The following is a 17336-nucleotide window of genomic DNA, read 5'->3' on the forward strand; positions in this document are numbered from 1 at the left end:
GGGTCTTGGCCGCACCGCTCACCAGCTGTGTGACCTTGGGCAGCTGATTTACTGTCTCTGAACCTCGGTGATCTCATTTGCAAACTGTTACCTACCTTAAAGCTGGCGCCTACCTCCGTGTTCCTCCAGAGCGCCCTCCTTGGATCCCTGGGTGGGCCACGCGCCCCTTTTCCATGCTCCCATGGTCCCGCGTGTGTGCTCGAGCCCTGACGCCTCTACACGCCTGGAACCATCCCTGTGAGGACTTTCTCTGCCATGCCCGGCCTGCGACGCTCGGCGTAGAGAGTGTTTTTGCCTGCGTTGTTTCCCCAGGTTCTCGTGGAATTCCTGGCAGACACTGTGCGTTTCCCCCAGGGGTCTTCCCATGAGTGTTCCTTCTCTACCTTGAAATTGCTCAGTCTGAACTGATGATGTGAGTTGTTTTCCCTGAAGTGACAGTTCTTACTCTGTTTTTCTTCTACCATCTAAAAGAAATACTGGTCTTCATTCCAGATTCATGGAGTTCCCCAAAACTCTGTGCTCAGGTAGTTGCCACCCATTTATTTCCCTTTCTGTTTAAGGGCAGTTGTCAAAAATACACGATGGGAAGGACAGAATCAAGTGGTACTGTGGTCGGGGACCCTTGGCCTTGTCTTCATCGAGCTGGGTTTTGATGAGGAGAAAGAAGGAGGCCGGGAAGGCTGGTGTTTGGAAAGGCTGGCCCCGCGGTTAGAGCCTATGCCCTCAGAGGGCCTGGGGGCAGGTGTGGAGACTGTCGAGACCATGTCCACCTGCTGTGCTCCCTGCCTCTTTCGTGCTGTCACCTGGAGACCACGTGTTTCCTAATTTTCCACACGCCCTCATCCAGCATCAGAGCTCACACTTCGTGGGTCCTGAGCTCAGTGTCGAAGGACAGTCCGGGGGTGTCCAAAATGAGGCTCCCGGGGCACCAAGACCGGGATGGGCAGATGTGTGCACACGGCACAGGCTTCGTGCCCAGACCCCACGGTGATACGTTTACCTGCATTTGTAAGTGAACACGCCCCAGGTCTTGCTTTTCAGAAAGAATCTCTAGTGATTTGAAGGGTGCCATTTGGTGGGAGATCCTGGTCACTGCAGCAGATGCGCTGAGACTTTATTCCGTGACTGCCTGCCTTCACAGGGTTATTTCTAATGATTTTACGACGAGGTTCGGAACATGCGCACGACAGAAGGGCCAGCCTTCCTGATGTTTTCTGCACAACCTCTCACGTCACAAAAGTTACTAAATCAGTGTTCCCACCCCGTCCTTCAGCCCTTCATCAGGGGGCTTCTGGGCTTTGCCTTAAGACCACCTGACACTGGCTGGTGTGACTTCACCTGCTAAACCTAGTGTCGGTCCCCAGAGCCGAGAGCGTCAGTGAAGCCAGGCGCCTGCCCTGGCGGGACGCGAGGCCCTGTGCGCCGCCCCGCCCCAGTGCCTGCGTCCCTCCCCCCGGGCCCCTTCCCTGTGTGCTCCCTGTACTCAGAGCCTCTTCCCGGCTTTCTGCGTCCAGTAACTGTCGTTCGCAATCCAGGGCAGATGGATGCAACACACTTGTACAGATTGGTGGTGAAGATGTTCCTGGACCTCAGCTGTATCACCTAACTCGTAGGAGAGGGAGGCAGTGTGTACGGGGCACAGAGATGGTACCTGCACAAACGCGCGTACATGCGTGTGTAATTCACTTCGTACCCGTAGTAACCCTGCGACGTGGGATTGTCCTTGTTCACGGATCAGGAAGCGAGCTCTCAGTGGTCATGTGATTTTCCTAAGGTCCTTCAGCTGGTCACTGGGGGAGTCCGATGTCTCAGCGGGTCTGTCTGACTGCACCACATGTGACGTCCTGTCACAGTGGACACAGGAAAGTGGTCGGTGGGCCTCTTCTGCCCAAACGTGGGGTCACAAGGTGTGTTAGGAAGGGTAACGATGGAGATGGGGGAGGTGGGGGGTGCGTGACGGCGACATCGGACACCTGAGTCCTCAGAGTCCACGAGCCCATCGCGGGCCTCAGATTTTTTTCTTTCTTCCTTCCTTCCTTCCTTTCTTTCATTTATTTATTTATTGCTGCGTTGGGTCCTCGTTGCTGCGTGCGGGCTTTCTCTAGTTGCGGCGAGCGGAGGCTACTCTTCATTGCCGTGCCCAGGCTTCTCATTGCGGTGGCTTCTCTTGTTGCGGAGCACGGGTTCTAGGCGCACAGGCTTCAGTAGTTGTGGCACGAGGGCTCAGTAGTTGTGGCTCGTGAGCTCTAGAGCGCAGGCTCGGTAGTTGTGATGCACAGCTTAGTTGCTCCATGGCATGTGGGATCCTCCCGGACCAGGGCTTGAACCCATGTCCCCTGCATTGGCAGGCAGATTCTTAACCACTGCGCCACCAGGGAAGCCCAGTCCTCAGATTTCTTCACAAAGGAATGATAGAATCTAGAAACCGTCATCGTGGGCGTCCCAGAGCAATAATTGACCAGGCAGGGTCATCAGTGGATCTTTAGCCCCCTGACGTGGGTATTCTGGGAACAGGTAGTCCAGGGTCTCTCCGCATCACTCCACAGATTACTTATTAATTACAAAGGGGAAAAGGTCTCTTTACCACAGAGACGTGGGTGGGCACCAGCTCAACCAAGCCGTCCAGCTGGTGTCACCAGGAACAAGGGGGCCTGACTGTCCTGCGTGGGTGCAGTGGGAGGGGCCCAGAGTCGCCCACGAGGTGTTCCCGTGGAACAAAAAGTCTTGCTGTGAATCTAAACGTGAGACAGACAAACCCACAGTGTGAGAAGCTCTGCAGAACAGCTTACCTGGACACCTCAGTAGACCAGCCAGATGCAGTGCCCGAACCTCGACTGGGTCCTGGACCAAGGGGGTGGGGACATTGGGTCCTGGACCATGTGGAGTTGGGAGCAGCGGGTCCTGGACCTTGTCGGGGGGCAGCAGGTCTTGGACCGAGGGGGTGGGGCAGCGGGGAGGACTCCCTTCTCAACAGGCTGCTTTCCCTTGAGGGCCAGTCCTGCCCCTGCCCCCCGGCCAGTGTGCACTGCTCCCCAGGCTGTCGCGTCCCTGTAGGGCAGATGTGGGGTCTTTCGTCTCCTGCCCCCCTCACACCAGAGACCTCTGGGCTCTCCGGGGCCCGACCTTGTTGACAGCTGCCGTGTCCGGCTCCCTGGCCTCGTGGGACAGCTGCCCCTCCTTCCAGGGAGCAGTCCCTTCCCTCATCCCTGTCGCTGATCCCAGAACTTTGCTTCTTGCTTGTCGTGCAGGCCCGAGCGTGAACGGCCTGGAGGAGCCCAGCATCGCCAAGAGGCTGCGGGGCACCCCGGAGAGGATTGAGCTGGAGAACTACCGCCTGTCGGTGCGGCCGGCGGAGGGGCTGGAGGAGGTGCCCGAGGAGACGCAGGCCGAGCACAACCTGAGCAGTGTGCTGGACACGGGGACGGAGGAGGACGCGGCCAGCAGGTCAGCCTGCGGGGCTGCGTCTGCGGCGGGCAGGGGAGCGGGGCCCCGAGCCCGACGGCCTGGGTCTGCGTCGTGACCCGCGACTGGGCGGGTCGTGTGACCTCTCTGCCTGCCCGCTCGTCCATGTGAAGGGCGACAGCACCAGGGCCTCCTGCAGAGTCGTGCGAGGGTCCCGGGGTAGAAGGTGCTTGGGGTAGAACTGGGCACGTGTAGGCGCTTGTAGGCGAAGGCTGCGGACTCCGGCGTCCGACTCCTCACCTGGTCGTCCTCTGGGGCCTGTGAAATGTACAGGATGTGCATCTCGCCCCCTCGTGGTAAGGAAACCGATGTTGACCAGGACTAGGATGGAGGGTTGACTGAGGTTCAAGCCCAGGGTCTCTGGTCCACGTCCAGGGCTCTCCGTGTTCCCTGCTGCCTGGTGCTCCAGCTCCCCGTCTCGTTAGTCAGAAAGGACCAGTTTGTTTGACTTAATTCAGATTCAGGACTTACTGAGCGCCTACCAAGATGTTAACACTGCTTTTCATTGAAAAGGAACAGAAAAAATGTGCCCTGGGCTGGTGTTCACAGGTGTGTTGGGGAGGGGGCTTCTGCGGGGGGCGACTGTGCCCCTGGGGGTGGGTTCCATGGAGGCTCTGGGGTGACTCAGCCACCAGGTGGCTGTGCAGTCTCGGGGAAGCCGTCTCACCTCTCTGGGCTTCTTTCTTTCTCCCGTGTGTGGAAAGGAGCAGAAACCTGCATCCCAGGGCCCCTCGCGGTGCGTGGTGCCGGCCGGCTGAGCCGCACGCACCTTTGGGGAAAGCGCCCCACACGCCCCCCCGTCTCTGTCCTTGTCCACGCATTCCCGCCACCCGCAGGCCTCTCTGAGTCAGTGGGGTCATTGCCCAAGTCAGGGCTGGAAGAGAACAGGACAGGCAGGTGGAGTGGAGTCAGGACGGGCGGACCCCCTGCAGCCCCCCTTGCGGAGCCTCCCGAACCAGCGCCCTCAGGACGCAGCGCTCCCGAGGTGGGGCGGAGTGGAGGGCTGGGCTCGGTGACTTGGGCAGACCCTGTCCTGCAGGAATAACGTTTCCTGCACTGTGATCCGTAAACCGAGGGATTATGGGGCAGGAGTGGAGGTGATGTAGCCTGGGCTTTGCAGGAAGGCTGAGTCACGGCCTTCGTAGCAGGTGGGGTAGAAGGATAGGTCAGTCAGCACCCAGTGGTGTAGTAAATGCCCCATCGTACTCACATTCCCATTTGAAAAAGCGCTAAGCGTGGATGCTATGTAAAGTGTAACGTTGGTCTCGTAAGAGTGCGGCGCCAGAGCTGTCTTATTACCCCAAGGAAGCCGTAAGATGCCTCCGTCCTTCCTTGGGGAGTCATCGGACTTGAAGATGAGAGATGACAGAGTTTCCAGGAACTGACCGGCACAGGCGGGGATTCACTCTCCTCTTACCTCGGGCGCCTGCGGCGCGGGCAGAGCAGGGGACGCCGTTGGGGCGTGACTTTGCAGGCAGACAGCCCAGACTTGAGGCCTAGCTCCACTTTCCGCTAGTTGGGGGCACGTTTCTTACGCTCTCTTGCCCTCCTTTCCTCATCTGCAAAGGACACTGCGCCTCAGAGGTTTGCTTTGAGGATTAAACCAAATAAAGTAGTGGGCACAGTGTCTGCGCCCGGTGGGCAGTTGCTGTAATCACTGTCTTACCTGTGGATCCAAGCACAGCCCAGGCAACCCTCACTAGGAGGGGCAGGGTGGTGATTCCTGTTTGGATTTCCTTGAACAGGTGGTTTAAGTGCCAGAAATCGGGCTTGCCTCGAATTTGCCCTGGGACAGTGGTGACCAAGGTTCGCCTGCATCAAAATCACCCGCCGGCTCGTGTGAGCACAGACAGCTGGGGGGTTTCTGTCCCAGTCCGTCTGGGGTAGAGCCCAAGATCTGCACGTCTCAGAAGTTCCCGGCTGGTGCTGTGGTCTGGAGACCATGCTGTGAGAACCACTGCTCTAAATTTCTCAAACGTCCCTGATGATAAACACGTGCGACACTGGGTTGAAGGATAATTCCTGGCCCTGCTCCTGCCAGGGTCTCACTCAGTGGGCGTGGGGTGGAGACCAGGAACACCTGCTTTGACAGACACCCAGGCGATTCCCATCATCTTCGCGGTTTCCTTCACACAAGCAGAGAATCTTGGCCGAGGCCTCATCAGCTCCATGACCCTTCCTTGGAGGGGCGGGAAGGAGCATCTTCCAGAGGGGACCCTGGAAACAGTACTTCCGTTTTCTCTGGGAGAGCCTGGGTGCCGGGGCAGGAGAAGGCTGGTCTGGTTTCCGTGTGTTTTCTCCTTCCTGCGTCGGGGAGGGCCGGAGCCCAGGTATGCTCCCCAGACGGGCAGCCAGGGCTGCAGAGGACTCCCTGAAGGTCACAGAAGACAGGCCAGCCCAAAGGGTGACAGCGTGAGCAGCAGCCCCTCCTGCGAGGCACCCCGACTGCTCCCCTCCTCGCCCTCCACCCGCAGAGGTGGTGAGTGAGCCGCTGCTGAGCAGGGTGCCGGCCTGAGCGTGGAGCGGTCTCCACCGCGTGTAGATCGCAGGACCCGGCAGGTCTCCTCCACGGTCGGCTCAGTGCTTACAGGGTTGGCAGTGTGGGCGGGACCCCGGGGCGGCCGCTCAGGACGGGGCATTGCTCGGAGACGCTCTGATTACCAGCGGGTTAATTTAAAAGTGAAGCCACCAGCAGCTTCAGGTGGTGTCCATCCGCGGCGGCTGCCCGAGTTCCCAGGTCGACCGCGGCAGCCAGGAGCCGGGGCGTGACCTTCCTCCTGGGTTTGACGGGGTGAGCTGCTGTGGGCGGACGCTGGGGGTTCCTGACGTCTCACCCAGACCATCCCACCTCTGGAAGCCCGGCTTCCTCACTTGTGGGAATGGGGATGATAACGGTGGCCGTGCCCTTGAGCTGCTGTGTGATCAGCTGAGCCGATCCACGTGAAGTGCCTCGTGCTCTGGGCACATCCTCTTCCCTGGGTCTGCTCCTCTGCTGGCTCTTTTAAGTCTGGAGCAGACCTTGTCCCTTGAGAAGCTGGTCCGTGGACTGCGTCCTCCTGCCCGCCCACCGTGGGCTCGGTGAGAGGAAGGCGCTGTGAGAGCAGTGATTCGGACACGCCCAGCGGGGAGGTTCCAGCGGGACGCGTCAGCTCCGCCGGTGCGCTTTGCTGAGGGCCTTCACGGGGACCACCTCCCACCCTGTGAGCTCGGGTGCAGCCTGCCTGGCCTGCCTGGCCGCGTCCCTTGTCTGCTTTTGCCCGTCTCGGCAGTGCCAGGCAAGCGATAAGAGAGGGTGTGGTCTGGGAGGCTGCCTGGATCAAATAGCCACACGGGGCAGGATGTCGTTACAAAGGTGGAAACAGATCCCTGCTGTCGTGGAAAGCTAGTCCTGACGACTACATTTTCTGGCTCTCGTGTCTCCTGGGAGGCCGTGTCCTGAGGTCCCCCTCTCCTCCCTAAAGGACAGGGAAGTCGGTTGTCTTGTGTTTTGTTCTGCTGTGGGGATTCTGCCCCCTGGAAGTGTTCCCGGCTGTGGTCCAGGCGGGGAATGTGCCTCACACAGATCCTTCCTCCTGCCCCTCAAAGGCCAGACCCAGAGATTCAGGCACCGGGAGCATCCAGAGAATATATTATAAGATGAGCCTTGAGTAGTGACTTTACACGGCGACTCTTACATGACGTGAGGAGCCTAGCCAGACCCGGAGGGCTGCTCTGAGGGCCGTGGACAGTGACGCCCGGGGAGGAACAGCTGGCAATACCTGTCCGTCTGTCTCTGTCCTTCACAACGGCAGGCAGGGCGGCTTGCCTGTGTCCCATCTCCAGAAGCGCGTGGCGCTCCAGAAGCGTGGTTGACTTCCGCCGTGTTTTTATGCTCTGTGCCTCCCTTGCTATTCTCTGTGGTCCTTGAGCTGTCACAGCTTCAAGTGGGACCCCATCACGCTAGCTGCCCTCATGACACGGCACGGGGAGGGGCTGCCCTGAGCCCACCCCCCAGAGCTGCCCGCCGACAGCTGGGGCCCCAGTGTGCCTGGCATGAAGGAGGGCAGGCTGGCCTCCCTGTCCACCTGCAGGGTTGCAAATCGACCTGAGGTTAGAGCTGAGCACAGGAGGCATTCTTACCCTGATTTCACGTTTGAAAGATGTTAAATGACAGACACGGGCTCACACATTGTCGTCAGTTAACGAGAGTAAAGAAATGAAATCACAACGATAAGGCAAAAATCATGGCTAAGTAAACACTGAGGGCTAATCAGACTCCAGAGGACAAGCTTTCTGTGGTCCACATTCTTATGTCTTCCCACTTGAAACTGCCTCGTACAGACCCCCACCGCCCTGCATTTACCGCCCACCTTGTCTAGTCCTGGTGTTTGCATCTTATCTCCCCTGACACTGAAGATCTTTTCTGTGGCAGCTTTGTGACGTCTAGGAAGGGCGCTGTGAGCAGAGACACTCAGTAAGTTTTAGTTGAATGAATGAACGAAGTAGGAGTCGCCAGACTGAGCTGCGGACAGCAAGGAGCCGCTCGCTCTTTCTGAGTTCAGCGGCCGAGCTTCAGTAGGTGCTCAGAACCGTCTGCTGAACGCATGAATGCACGAGTCTGTGAGTGCGTGAACAAGCGAGTGGATGGCTGGAGGACCCGAGTGTGGCACAAGCGTGATGCGGTCAATAAAATCTCGCTCCACTAGGGGCGCCCGCGGCAAGCAGGTGTTCACACCCCCTTCCCGGCGTGGACACAGGCTTGGAGAGCATGACCAGCCAGCTCGTGGTCACACAGCTGTCGTGGCAGAGCCCTGCGGCCCAGTGAGGGCTCGAGGGACACAGCCCGGGAGGCCACCCTCACTTCTGACTCGATGAAAGCGATGGAGTCCCCAGCGCCACCCTTGGGTGCAGTAATTTTCTAGAAAGGCTACAGGACAGAACCCACTGGCGGGGCTGTGCTCACGGCCCTTCTCTGTAACGGGGAGGGGCGTGGAGGCCAGTCTGAGAAGGGCGGCTCCCGTCCCCGCGGGCTCAGGCAGAGCCACTCTCCTGGTGTTAATGTGTGACGACACTCACAGAACCTTGGGGTCCACGTTCCCTGTGGAATGTGGTTGACCCCGGTCTCTGGGTCGGCTGATGCTGGTGACTCAAGGCCTTCACCCCAAACCACATTCTTAGACTCTCCATCCTGACCGGAGGCCCCAGGGAGTCAGGCCTCCCCATCAGGCAGGGCACCCCGGGCCTTAGGGTCTCCCTCCCAGACACGGGCAGCCGGGCCGGGCTCTCTGAGCAAGGCGGACGCTCTTAGCCCCGGGAGCAGGCGCCGGGGCCCTCGCGCAGCGAGCGCCTCTCCGCAGGGTGGGGGCTTGTCCAGGCGCCCTCACCCGCAGCGCTGCACACTGCGCTGTGGTGTTTGGGAGCGGGACCCGGGGCTCCCTTTCCTGCGAGCAGCACCTCCGCCAGCCCGCTTCCTGCCGGCGGCCCATCTTCCCACCCGAGATCCTCCAACGAGACGGTGCGTCCACGGGAACGGAGGTGCTCTTCACCCTCGGTCCCCAGGGTCACAAGCTTCGAGCCTGTGCTCGGCGGGGCCGCCCCGGCCCGTGTGGCCCATCTTGTCCTCCATTCACCCTCCGTGCACTGGCCCCAAGGTGTTCTCCCTCCCTTCCCACCCGGTGGGTGCCTTGCCAGGGGCCTCTGCCTGTGCCCCTGGCTTTGAGCCGCCCCCTTCTCCGTTCTGGGGTCCCCTCACTGGGTTCTGTGGTCATTTCTGCAGCAGTTCTGAGTCCGAGATGGAGGAGGAGGAGCCCCCGCTGCCCCCCTCGGACCTGGGTGGCGTGCCCTGGAAGGAGGCCGTGAGGATCCACGCTCTTCTGAAAGGAAAGAGCGAAGAGGAGCTCGAGGCCTCCAGGAGCTTCGTGGCTGGGGAGGAGGACGCGGAGGACACGGAGGACGAGGAGGACGAGGAGGACGAGGAGGACGAGTCTAGTGAAGGTCAGAGTAAAGCCTCTCCTCCCGCCCCGGCCCGGGTGTGGGAGGCTTCTGTGGCCGGAGTCACGCGACATGCCTCCGCTGGCCCCAGGGGACCCACGAAGGGCTGTCTGGGTACAGCTGGACGCAGAGGCGGACAAGGGCCTCCTCCAGGTCAGGCCACTCGTCCTGTCCTGTTCCAGCTAAAGGAACGAAGGGAACTTAGCTTTCTGGGGGTTCCCTGGTTCCTGGTCCTGGACGTCGGAGGCTGCCGAGCATTGAGGAGGGAGGGCCCCCCAGGAGGGGTCACCTGTGGTGTGTGGTGACGTGCTGGGACCTGTTTCCTGGAAGGTCGGTCGGGCTGGCTCTGAGATGCCTGTTGTCTCGCACTCGAGGTGTTGGGTCCTGTCCCGTCCGCCTGTGTGATCCCGAGTGGTGAGGAAGAGCTTCCTGGGCTCCTTCTCTGGCCTTTGTCGGAGGGTCGTTCTCCCTGTTCCGGCTGCACTGGGCCTGGAGTGGTGAGCAGGGCCAGGCAGGCAGAGACCTGAGTCCGCGGGAACTCGTGTCTGCTCAGGCCGTGCTCTCCCTGTGGGGTGTGGACAGGACGAGGAGGACGTGAGCCGTTAGCCAAGGAGCCTGGCCCGTGGGGCTGGCCCTGGAGGGCTCTGCGCCTCGCAAGCTCGTCTCTCTGTTCCTCCTGGAGTTCCCTGCGCTCGGCGGCCAGTCCCAACCCGGGCTCGCTCGCTCCAGCTCAGCGAGGGCCGGGCGCTGACCGGGCAGGGTGCGCGTGACCCATGGTCCTCAGCTGGCAGTGGAGCCCCGAGCTGGCGGCCCTGACGAGGTCGGGTGGCAGAGGTGGGGCCTTCCTTCCTCGGGCTCCTGGAGCCCCCATGGCCCCGGTCCTGCTGTAGGCCTCCTTCCCACCCGGAGGTTGGGGTGGGACCCCAAGGCAGCACGTGGGGCCTGCACACCGCCCTCGTGTGAGGAGCGGGGGGACGGCGTCCGGGGCTGCTTCCTCCACCGGCTGTGTCTGTAGAGCCGAGTGCCCCGGCGTGAGTCAGTGGGGATCGCGTGCACAGCCCGCCCCAGGGAAGGCCACTTGGCTTGTAGCTCCAGACACAGCCAGGGGTCGGGGCGTGCCCCCTTTTCAGGAGAGCTTGGCCCTGCTTCCCTCCCGAGACCTGATCTCCTGGACGTGGAAGTAGCGTCTGGCTCCAGCCTGCGGGAACGGGCTTGGAGTGGAGGAGCCTAGAGATGACTCTTCTCTCTGTCCTCTCCTCCCCATCTGCCCCCACGCGGTGCTTTGCTGTGGGTGTGGAAGGAGAGTACTGGCCCCGGGACAGAGAACTCCTGCAAGGCCAGCCGCTGGGGCACCTGCCAGAGGAAGAGGACATGGGTACACGTGAAGGTACCTCTGCCCACCTCCACCCCGGCCCCTGGCAGCCGTCCAGCCGCCCCCAAGAGCAGGTCCCCCGTGGAGAGACGGGGTTTCCTAGAGCTGCAGCGGCGGGCGAGGCATCCACCCCTGGGCGCCCTGTGCCCCTTGACCGTTTGCTGCCAGTCCCTCATCCGCTTACGACTCAGCTCCTCCTCTGATGTGAGCCGAGCACCTCACGTCACAGTCAGCTCTCAGAGGTGGCGGGGCCAGCACAGGCGCCCGGAGCCCCTCCCCTGTGCCTGGGCGATGAGTCCCCAAGGCTGCATGCACTGGCGGCACGCAGGCACGCCCCGGGGAGAAGGCTCGCTGTCTTCCCCTGCTTGCCTGGAAGGTGGAGAAGGGGCCTGCGTTTCCTCCTTGACTTAATGTCTTGGTCCGAAGACAGTCGGGCTCTCTGGTGGCTGCTGTGACTCAGCCCCGTCCAGCACCGCCAAGAGGAAGCCCTTAGAGGCCAGCGGCTCCCACGAGAGCGCAAGGGCTGCGACCCCACGCCCAGCACAGCCCCCATCCACGTTCGGTGGCCTTAGCGGTGAGTTCTGCCCACGTCACGTTCCCTGTTGCTTGGAGATTAGGAGGTTGTCGTTTTCGTGATGAAGCCAAAGCCAAGGCCAAAGCCAGGTTGCCCAGTAGAGAGTCCTTCTGATCAGGTGGTACCTGCTCTTGCTGCCCGAAAAGCCAGCCTCCCTCCTGTAGGGTCCCCTCCCCCAAGTTGCTGGCTGTCCCTTATTTTAAGCCAACTGTATGGCATGGTCCAAGCACTGATTATGGGAGCCCTCGGGGCAGGGGTGCATGCAGATTCCTTGGGCCCCGAGAGCAAGAACAGCCTGAAGGCGGGGCCCCTGGTGAGTTCTCACCTGGCTAAGAAGCGGAGTCTTATGTCCAGGGGGGATCAGCGGGGCACCAGTAGAGTGTTCGGGAAGAGGGCTTTGACCTCAGAAAGGGCAAAGGGGGATTGACTTCTTGTTCCCGTGAATTCCCAGCGCTCTGGGGTCTGCAGGACAGACTCCGCTTCCCCCCCACCGTAGCCTTCTCTGACCCCACCCCCGCCTCAGCCCAGCATGCTGCATGAGGCCCATTGTAGAAGGGGATGTTTTTCTCTTTAGCTGCATAAGATAAAAACTAGAATCCCGACAGCGTCACTGTCTGCCCCGCGTGAGCCGGCTGGTTCGTGGCAGAACTGCCCTGTCCCGCCCCACCTCTGTGTCCACGTGGCAGGTGGCCATAGGCACGGGCTCTGTGGCCAACAGAGCCACGTACTTGGGACCTTGGGAGGCTGGCCCTGCAGAGGCCAGTTGTGATCTGCTCTTTTCTCCTAACTGGACACTTGGGTCCCTCAGACGCAGTTAAGATGAAAAGAGCTTCAGAAAGGAAGGTACTTTCTGCATCGGAGGGAAGTGTAGGACTCTTCATCCACATCGACAGCTGCATGAGGCTTGAAGGGACTGAATCAAGTTGAATGAGTAGAAGTCGGGCGTGTGTGCGTTTGCACGTGTGTGTGCGTGTGCTTATTCTCAATTCTTGCCTCTTTCTGATTCAAACTGATCCTGGCAAATATGGTAACTTTTCCTTCTGTTTCCTCTCCTGTGGTGTTTGATCCTTCCTTCCCTGGACTGTTTACTTTCTCCTTCCTTCCTTCCCGTCATCTCTCCCTTCCTCCCCATCATCTCTCCCTTCCTCATCTCCTCTGCCCCTCGAACCTGGTACACTAGCTGGGAGCCCAAGGCTGCAGCAGCTCGTAAATCCAGCCGATCCCTTGGAGATCCAGGCTGACGTGCACTGGACGCACATTCGTGAGAACCAGGAGGAGCGAGTGTCACCGGCCTCTGAGTCCCCTCCTTCCAGAGGTAACTCCTCCGGGCGCAGGGTGCCTGGCACCTCTGTCCCGCTTCCCCTCGGGCTGCCGGGGACTCTTCTGTAGGGCGGGGCCCCCGGGCTCCTCACACGTAAGAGCCAGCTCCTTGGGCTCTCGTCAGAGGATATGTGAAGTCTCGGTGGGTAAGAGATGGGCTGTTGTCCGCTGATGCGAAACAGTGAACTTGACGTTGGGAAAACCAAGAATTTGCTGACTTTGCCCGTGTCACTAGGCAGGGTTCTTCCTTCTCCACTTGGAGGAATGTCCTGTGCTTTTCCTCATGCGCTGTGTCTCGGTCTGAGTGTGCGCGGACAGGATGGGGTCAAGGGACCATACCTTGGACTGAAATGAAGTTTTAAGAAGAAATTTATATCAAGGAGGTTACCAGCTCTAGGTTTTAGGGGAGGTGCTCTGCATCCCACGGCAGGATGATGATGAACCTTGTTCTGGCTTCTTTTAAGGAAGGAAAGGAAAACCTGGAGACCATTGGGGGCGTCCTTCCCGTGCCCGACCTCGGCATGCCCACCTTGGTGCTTCGCCCTCTGTCTCTTGCTCACCTGTCTCCACGTTTGCACTCAGTGCCTGTTGGGGACACAGCCTGCAGGGTGCCGAGGGCACAGAGCGGGTGGCCCGGTCTTCATGGGAGGTAGCCACCTTCGCCGCAGGCAAGGCCCACCTCTTTAACCACGTTTGCAGCCGCATAGACACCCAGCAGCTCTGCAGGAGCCGAGAGAGAGCCTGCTGACCGGGGACGCCGCCTTGACCCCCCGTGCTCTCTCTCCTCTCCCTGTCCCGACGCCCCGCTTGTCCCTGGTCGGTGCCGGACGGGCCTCGGGCTGTAACGTCGTCCGTCTCTCTTCCGTGTGGACTCCAGGAGGACCTCCGCTCTCCTCGCCAGGAACGCTTACTCCTGTGTAACTTTGTATTTATCGTCTGTTTCAAATTCAGGGCCCGACCTTCCCTCCGTTCGCCGTGCAGCAGTGCAGGCCTGGCTGGAGTCGGTCTCCGGAGGTTGTCGGGTGATGTTCGTTCTCTGCCCGCTCACCATAACCACTCTCTTGGCAGCTCTGCTGGTCCCTTAACCCTGGACTTCCGGTGCTGCCGCTAGTGCATGCGCGGCGGAGGGCGGGGGCACGTGCATGCCTCGCTCAGGCCGCCGCCCTTGCATGGACCAGACACGCGCCACGCAGAGCAGTAGTGCAGTCGGGCGGGGGTGGGCGTGTTTCGTTAGTAGAGATCGGGGGAGGCCGAAGCTGAAGGACTGTGTGCGGCACTGGGGCTCAGAGTCTGCAGAAATGAGGCTGGACCGTGGCGGGGTGTGGGCTGGAGGATTCTCGTAACGGTCAGCAGACCTCCCGGGGTGCCACGGTTGAGGCAGTCAGTACTGGGGTGGGGGCCAGGCTGGGTCTGCAGGCCGAGGTGCAGGGCTCTCTGCAAGCTCTCAGGCCACGAGGGAGCCGAGAGACCTTGCTTGTCCTCAGTGCACTTTTCGGGGGGGGTGGGCGTTTCTCAGCGAGGGGCCCTGGCATCCGGGCAGGACGTGGGATAGCCTTGGCCCCCACCGGTTGTGAGATGCAGAAGGGCCGGGTGCCCCTTCCGGGCAGGCAGGATGGTTGCCCCACCAGCCGCCTGCCAGCCGCCCGTTGTCCTCCTCGGCTCACAGGTCAGGAGGCACCTTCACGCTGAGCTGTAGAGAGGGCTGCGGGCACCCTCTCCTAGTTAGTTCTGTCCCCAGGACGGCTGGACGAGGCTGAGGTATCGGGACGTCCCAGCGGCCGCCGAATAGACCAGAGCTGAGCGTGTCGGCGCCGCCTGCTTCCTTGTGTGTGGCTGCTTCTAGCGCCCGCTCCGTCCTAACTTGGATTAACCCCCAGTTCCCTCCCTCAAGCTGTGTCTCTTTCAGCGTTGCTGCTGCTGCATTGATGCTTGTTGTGTGTTTTGATGCGTGTGACAGTCGTTCCTTTCAGGGCGCCGCTGAGGACCGTAGACTCCTAACCCCGAGTCTGCGCAGATGTTTCTCTGAGCAGGAGAACCGCTGTGGGCCGCAGGGCCAGGTCTGGGCTTGGGCGGCTCTAGTGTCCTGTGTCTGGAGCCACGCCAGGCTGGCGAGCCCATGCCGCGCTTGCTTCCAATGGACTTGCCAACACAAGCGTGTAAAATTGCCTCTCAATGCCCGGCCGCTCGCAGACTGATTCTAGCACGCGTGTGGGCCCGGCGGGCACCCGCCGTGGGGTGGGCCCGGGTTCTGCCCCATCGGCGGCCAGCTCGCTGTCCCCCAGGAAGCACGGGGCGGAGAGGCTTGTTCGCCTCAGAAGCCCCCTCCCCTGGCGTGTGATGAGGGAGCAGCAATGCTAGCGCACAGAGGTCTCAGTCTGTGGAAGTAACTGAGTGCTCGCCGCAGGGCTTCTCCCGGCAAATGCCGTCATCAGAGGAGGGCGTCCCGGCCCTGCCTCGTCCGTCCCAGGCCGATTTCATAGCACTCTCCAGGGCGGGTGTGCACCATCACCTCGTCTTAGTAAGCCGAGTGCACCGAAGGGGTGGTGAGGATAAGTAACAGCTTAAGGAATTACTTAAAAACACCAAGGCTCACCCACCTGCCACCTGGGTCAAGAAATACAGTCCTAGCACCTAGAGGTGCCCACCTCCAGGCCATCACGGCTGTCTTGTCCCCAGTTTCCTTGTGCTCTGACGCTGTGGCCGCTCACGGTCACTGCTGGTTACTGCACGGCCCCGGGCGCCGGGGACACAGCTTCATGAGGCCGGGCTGCTGGCCGTCGAGGGTCTTGTGGTCCTTTGGCCTGGCCTTGCGTTTCAGCGGGCTCCTCTGCTGCCCAGCCTGCCGGGCTTGACCCTCAGGCCAAGTATGTGCGGGTCAAAGGCCAGCCCCTTTCCTGAAAGGAGACCCGAGAAGAGCCCCCAGGGCGCCCGGGGAGGAGGGACTCCTGGTCCAGGCAGGGCGATGCGGCTGTGGCTGCTTCCTGCTGCCTCCTTGTAACCTGAACTGTAGTCTGAGTTCTTCTTGTGCAGGGTTGGGAACAGGTGTGAGTGTGCGTGTGTGTGTGTGTGTGTGTGTGTGTGTGTGTGTGTGTGTGTGTGTGTGTATGTTAGGCTCCTTGCTCAGGAGAAATGAAGCTTTGCCACATTTTGCAGCGCTGAAGGGCTGGTCTTGAGTCCAAAAAACGAACTTTCCACATCCCCTTGTCCCTCTCTCTTATGCTTAAAAAAAGTACGTGTCTAGATTCTTCCAAGCGGGGCTGCAGCCCTGCCGGTTGGTCACCCCCCTGCACACGGCCCTGCTGCCAGGCTGAGCGGTGGGGCTGCGAACAGACCCCCCAGCTGCCTGGGCTCCGAGTCCTCCCTGAGAGGCAGGGTTAGCAGCCCCCTCGAGGCTTAAGCGACTCCTGCACACAAAGCGGTCGGTGCAGCTGGGTGCCTGCCTGATCCGTGCTCAGGAGGCCCCACCCTGCTCTCGGAGACCTCCCGGCCCACCGACCCCCGCCCAGGCAGGCTTCTCCCCTCTTCGCCTTGTGGTCGTCACGTGACAGCCCTGGGAATCCCCTGCCGATGCGTCTGTCGTCTGTCTGTCTGTCCGTCTGTCCGTCCGTCTCTCTCCTCTTCCTTCCTTTGAACGTCTCTGCCTTGCAGTCCCGTTTGACGAGGACGACCTGGAGGAAGATGTGGACTCAGAGCCAGCAGAGGTAGAAGGCGAGGCAGCGGAGAATGGGGACACGGGGGACACTGGCGCAGAGCTGGATGATGGTACGGGGACCCCAGAGCCTCCCCCAACCGTGGTGCCCACCCTCTTCCTCCTGGGGAGGGGGTCGCAGTGGTCTGAGCTCAGGGAAGACGGAACGCACATTAAAACGGAAGTGAGGTGCTCAGAGGAGCGGCCGTTAGGGCTCCTGGTTCCTTCCTTGTTCTGCCACTAATCTGAAAGCGTGTCGTTTCACTCACCCTTTGGACGTGGGCTGCACTCGTTGAGTCATGGGGAGAAACCGAGCAGATTCAGGGCTTCCTACGAGGCCTTTAATCCACCTGCTGCCTCTGGAAGCTGGTACGAGGAGGAGGTGGCGTTGAGGGGGAGGGGCAGGGACTGGGCTGGGAGGTGAGAACGGGCGGGCTGGGTGCTAGGAGCCTGGAACTGGCGGCAGGGGCGGCAGGGCTGGGAGGGCTCCGAGTCCCCAAGGCTGGTCCTTCCTGTGGAGCCGTCCGTGTGCTCAGGAAGGCCCGCACCCTCAAAAGAGAGGGGGTGCCACGGGCGTCCTGGGGCTCCGCGTCGCAGAGGATGCTGTGTTGATGGACGAGTGTCAGGAGGGGGACCAGTGGGCAGCGCCTGGCCGGGATGCAGAGCTGGCTGGACCTCACGCTGCAGCTGATGTCCTGGTGGCTGTCCTCTGAGGACCCGGGAGCCTGGCAAGGAGCACAGCCTCACTGGAGGTCTGTGCTCGCTTCCCTCGGCAGGTCAGCACTGGTCGGACGACGTGCCGTCAGAGACCGACACGGAGCTGCAGCAGGTGGTGGCGGGAGTGGGACTGGAGCTGCGGGTGTCTGAAGGCGAGGAGGAGCCACCACCGGCCTCGGCAAGGCGCCCAGAGAGAGGTTTGTGTGCGAGCCCCTCCCCTCCCTGCACGGCCC

General features: G+C 61.1%; 1 protein-coding gene across 12 annotated transcripts in view; it reads left to right on the top strand.

Moving 5' to 3' along the window:
- MICAL3 (microtubule associated monooxygenase, calponin and LIM domain containing 3) overlaps positions 1-17336 on the top strand; it is a 155130-nt gene that overhangs the window by 109263 nt on the left and 28531 nt on the right. For 8 of the 12 annotated variants that reach the window (XR_005021482.1, XM_036865641.1, XM_036865643.1 and 5 more), the window contains 7 exons: positions 3249-3444; positions 9218-9435; positions 10733-10819; positions 12559-12693; positions 13650-13712; positions 16347-16460; positions 17163-17300. Coding sequence is in view for 11 of the 12 variants with exons in the window: in XM_036865641.1 (XP_036721536.1) it covers positions 3249-3444; positions 9218-9435; positions 10733-10819; positions 12559-12693; positions 13650-13712; positions 16347-16460; positions 17163-17300 (951 nt within the window). In the remaining variant the exon portion in view is untranslated. Of the gene's footprint in view, positions 1-3248; positions 3445-9217; positions 9436-10732; positions 10820-11230; positions 12538-12558; positions 12694-13649; positions 13726-16346; positions 16461-17162; positions 17301-17336 lie in introns of those variants that run through there. The other 4 variants (XM_036865649.1, XM_036865650.1, XM_036865651.1 and 1 more) reach the window with 3 other exon arrangements.

This window comes from Balaenoptera musculus, chromosome 10, assembly GCF_009873245.2.
Source record: "Balaenoptera musculus isolate JJ_BM4_2016_0621 chromosome 10, mBalMus1.pri.v3, whole genome shotgun sequence".
NCBI classification, from domain to species: Eukaryota; Metazoa; Chordata; class Mammalia; order Artiodactyla; family Balaenopteridae; genus Balaenoptera; species Balaenoptera musculus.